The 4528-nt window shown below is 31.6% G+C and overlaps 1 protein-coding gene across 1 annotated transcript; it reads left to right on the forward strand.

Moving 5' to 3' along the window:
* The first annotated feature begins 3750 nt into the window (after positions 1-3750).
* Positions 3751-4317, forward strand: LOC143625856 (uncharacterized). Its single transcript, XM_077096083.1, has one exon. It carries the CDS (start codon positions 3751-3753, stop codon positions 4315-4317), a length of 567 nt encoding a protein of 188 aa, XP_076952198.1.
* Positions 4318-4528: the final 211 nt, after the last annotated feature.

The following is a 4528-nucleotide window of genomic DNA, read 5'->3' on the forward strand; positions in this document are numbered from 1 at the left end:
ACAAATAAAATTCGCATAGCCTAGAGATTGAGACCGATGTATTCATCAATGTGAATAATGAAAGCCTGTAAACGAATCGAATGAACATGAACAAGGGCATGTTCGTGTACGTTCATTTAACTGTAAAAGAACACGGACACTTAATCGAACAAATATTTATGTTCATGTTCATTTATTTAAAAATGGATATTTGTGTTCGTTTATTTAAAATCTAAACAAACATAACTGAACAAAGATAAATGAACATGTATGAACAAATGTAAATGAACACAAATAAAAACAAACTTAAATGAACACAAATTAACAAATATAAAACCTTTAAGTAGATGACCTATTAAGATAATATTTAATTGTTTTCTATAATACATAAACGAACATAAATAAATAGACATAAACAAACATAAACTAACGTTCATGAACATAAATGAATGAACGGAACATGTGTTCATGTTCGTTCGTTTAATTAAACGAACACAAATTTTTTGTTCATGTTTGTTCGTTTATTAAATAAACGAACATAAACGAACTTCCAGTCAAACGGTTCACGAATATTTCACGAACGTTCGGTTCGTTTACAGGCCTATGACTATGCCAACAAATACTCGTTTTTTAAATGTTCTAGCAACTTTTCTTGTTTTTAATTTCAAGTATCCTTTATTTTATTTTTTGTTTCATATTTCAACTATCATTTAGTTTTTTCAACTTATTTATAATATTATTTTTTATTCCTATGTACTTAGTAACCTTTATTTTCTAAAAATGTTCTAGTATTTATTGTGCAGTTTAGTTATTTAAACTATTATGTTTATTAAATAATATATTAAGCAAACAGAAAGAGAATGAACAATAATTGCAGTTAGTTAAAACCACTACACTTGATTTAAAATGAGCTTTAGTGAATTCATTTTTACTTAACTGACGTTTAGGTGGCATTTTAACTAAACAATTAGTTAAAATCACTACACATAGTCTAAAAAGGAATTAATATGTTAATCTATAACTCACTTGAATTAAATATGAGTTACATACTTGACAATCAGAAGTTCACACGGAAAGTAATCAGATTTGGAGTAATTTAAAGAATTAGACTTATTTATAAAACTACAAAATAAATTTTGTTATGTGAAAAGAAATCATTGGTAATAAAAATAAAATTAAAGATAAAAGGTTTAAGTTATAAGAATAAAAATGTATTTATTTTGTTCGGAATAAAACTGCTTCGAATAAAAAGAATATAACCAACATGATTTAGTACTTTTGAAGCGTCTTCATTTGGCTAGTCGATTAGTTCTAGCTGGTTAAACTGGTGGCCGAATCTGTAGTTGGATCAAGTTCTCAAAATTTATATATATTTTGTTAATCTTTTTCATTCCAAAATATCACTTATTGCTACATTTACTATTTTAGCTTTCATACTTTTGTTAAGATTGCAAATCCACACACAAAAAATAAAATAAAATAAAAATAAAGTTGTTCGTATTTTAGTAACCCAAAATAAAGTGGCCCGTAGCCCAATAATTCAATTCAAGCCCACGACTTCGAATCCTGTAAGGTGGTAATGCTTAACCAACAAGTTAACCTATCAAATCAATTAATTGGGCTCACCGTCTCTTTTAGTAATCCAACCGACTCATTTTAAACACACAGCCCAATCACTACTGACTGTGTGTAGAGGTGCATAAAATACCCGAACCCGACACCGGACCCGAAAAAAATACCCGGGAACCGGTTTTCTTATACCCGGGTTTTTAATACCCGAACCCGTACCCGACCTTACCCGTAGGGTACGGATAGGGTATGCATTTTAGTACCAAAACCCGTATCCGGAACCGGGCCCGATTTATACCCGGTAATACCTGAAACCCGGAACCGGTTACATACCCGGAACCGGGTTTTTCCAATACCCGAAACCAGGTTTTTCAAATACCCGATCTATACCCGAAAAATACCTGAAAAATACCCGAAAATACCTCTTAAAAAATCCAATCAATATCCGAAAAAATCCCGGAAAAAACCCCAAAAAACCCAAAAATAGGGTTTTTTCAATACCCAAAAATAGGGTATTCAAATACCCGGTTTGATAATACCCGGTTCCATACCCGACCCGAACCCGATGCGTAGGGTATGATTTTTAGAGACAATACCCGGATCCGAACCCGACCCGGTTATTACCAATACCCGATCATACCCGAACCTGGTTCCATATCCGAACCCAGGTATTTGAAAAACCCGATTTGTGCACCTCTAACTGTGTGTTTAACTTAGTACAACAAGCTATAAGTTAAAAAAATAGTTCAAAAAGTAAAAATAAATAAATACTTGTAATTAAATTTGTTACAGTTGTTAGCATTATTTAACTATTAAAAGTAGTAATAATAATAATTTGAACATTGTCTATATATAAATGCAAGTTATAACTGTAATACTTATTTCATAAAGTAATCTTTTATTTTACAAAAATACATAAATTTTTCTTGGTAAATATTTTACAGTTTTTTTTAAAACATCATTACATTAAAAGAGTTATTATTTGTTACATAAATGTGTGGAGATATTTATTTAATTAGTTGTATTATAATGAAAAAGAAAGTTGTATTATAATGAAATTTACTGTTAAAAGTATTTGATAAATGTTGAAATGTTTAAGAAAAGTTTAAAAAGCCAGATTAAATTTATAAATATGATTGATTGAGATACTTTTGTATGCATGTTCCGTACGCATATAACTGTATAGTTTCTACCTTTTTGACACCGGGACAGCTATATATGCGAAGGTTATTTTTTTTTTTTGAATGACGGATATATATACTTCAAATTGTGGCAAGGATTTGTGAGATTCAATAACGTCTGCATAATTTGATTAGAGACGTGATACACTTTTAAATCAAATTATTTTGGCGGTTCACCCAAAAATTCAATCGAATACATCTCAGAAATTGATCAGAACTTAATTTGATGATCGAGAGAATATTAAAACCAGAGATATCGAGAGTGACCAAAACAACGATGGAGAGTTATTATGGGATTAGAGCTAAGAAACTATATATCTTGTGCAATTATCTTAATTAAATTCAAATTTAATTAAAATTACATTTTGTTTTATTTAATAATTTTACATGTGACAGTTCGACCTAGCGGGACTTTGTCCCTTGGACCTTGTCTAGGGCTGCTACCATTTCAAACGAAGGAACCGCTAAAGTAATAATGATATCGCACAAGTCATATCTTATAGAGCATCTTGTCTGACTTTGCACTGTTCAAGACACAACAAATGACGGATCTTGTGTGTTTCATAGTGGCTCCAATGTTTGAAATGGCGGAACACAAAGGAATTTTCTAGCGCACCAGACCAATACTGACATATCTGCAACGATTTAGGATCCGTCATTTCAAACGACAGATCGTCTAGAAACCAAAACATTTTCATCTTTCTACTAGGAACAACATACCCATAATTTTTCCTATTTCAAAAGTAATTGTACTTTTCATTAAAACTTATACCTATACTTGAGACGAAACCGAATGCATTTTGATTCGAATGTATATATATACAACCAAAAAGAACACATATCATTGTTTTTATCTCCTGACAACATCCTTAATTTGTCCAATAAAAACTTTCCCAGCATTGTAACCATCACAATCTTTGCCTCTTTCCTTGCATGTTCTGATTGCACGAAGATCTCAAATCCCACATATATACACCACATGATTTTCGACAGCAAAAAAGAAAAATAAACATTATAGATCATGGATAAATCTCGAAGACCTTTGATGATATGTTGTGTTGTGACTGCTGTTCTTTTAATAATCATCATAGTGACTTCAATCACCCTCTACTTCACTCTTTTCAAGCCCAAGCAACCCAAAATCACCACTCAAAGTGTCACACTCGAATCGTTCTCAACAAATGTTTTCGATATTACAGATACAAATGTCACGTTAGGGATTAGTCTCATGGTTAACAATCCTAATTACGGTGGATTTAAGTATGAAAATAGTACGACTTATGTGACTTATCATGGAGATATGGTGGCTGTGGCCCCTGTGATGGCAGATACAATCCCTGCTCGAGGGCAACACAGCGTTGGCTCGAATGTTTTGGTGATTGGTAAGAGTTTGATTACGAATCCGAACTTTTTGATGGATCTTGCATCTGATACTTTGAATTTTACTTCAACAACAAAACTAAAAGGGAAAGCAATAGTTTTCAAAGTGTTCAAAAAGAAGACTTCAACTTATAGTTCTTGTGATGTTTCTCTTCATATTATTGGAAAAAATGCAACTTCAGATTGCAAATCAGAAGTTAAGCTTTAGATTTTTAGTTTGCTTTATAACTGAGATTGTAAATATTGTACTTTCTTGATTGAGTTTCAAATGATATTATTTAAATAGATACCGGAGATCCTTTTCTAAGCCTTCGAATGCACTTAAATATCGGATGACGATTGGTGATCTTCCGGTCTATTGGCACATGAATGATAATCATTAAGACTTGAGATCTTAAGGTCTCAGGTTCAAAATTATC

The sequence above is a fragment of the Bidens hawaiensis genome, unplaced genomic scaffold, assembly GCF_021521415.1.
Source record: "Bidens hawaiensis isolate Kalapana, Puna unplaced genomic scaffold, B.hawaiensis_p1.1 tig00004242_1, whole genome shotgun sequence".
NCBI classification, from domain to species: Eukaryota; Viridiplantae; Streptophyta; class Magnoliopsida; order Asterales; family Asteraceae; genus Bidens; species Bidens hawaiensis.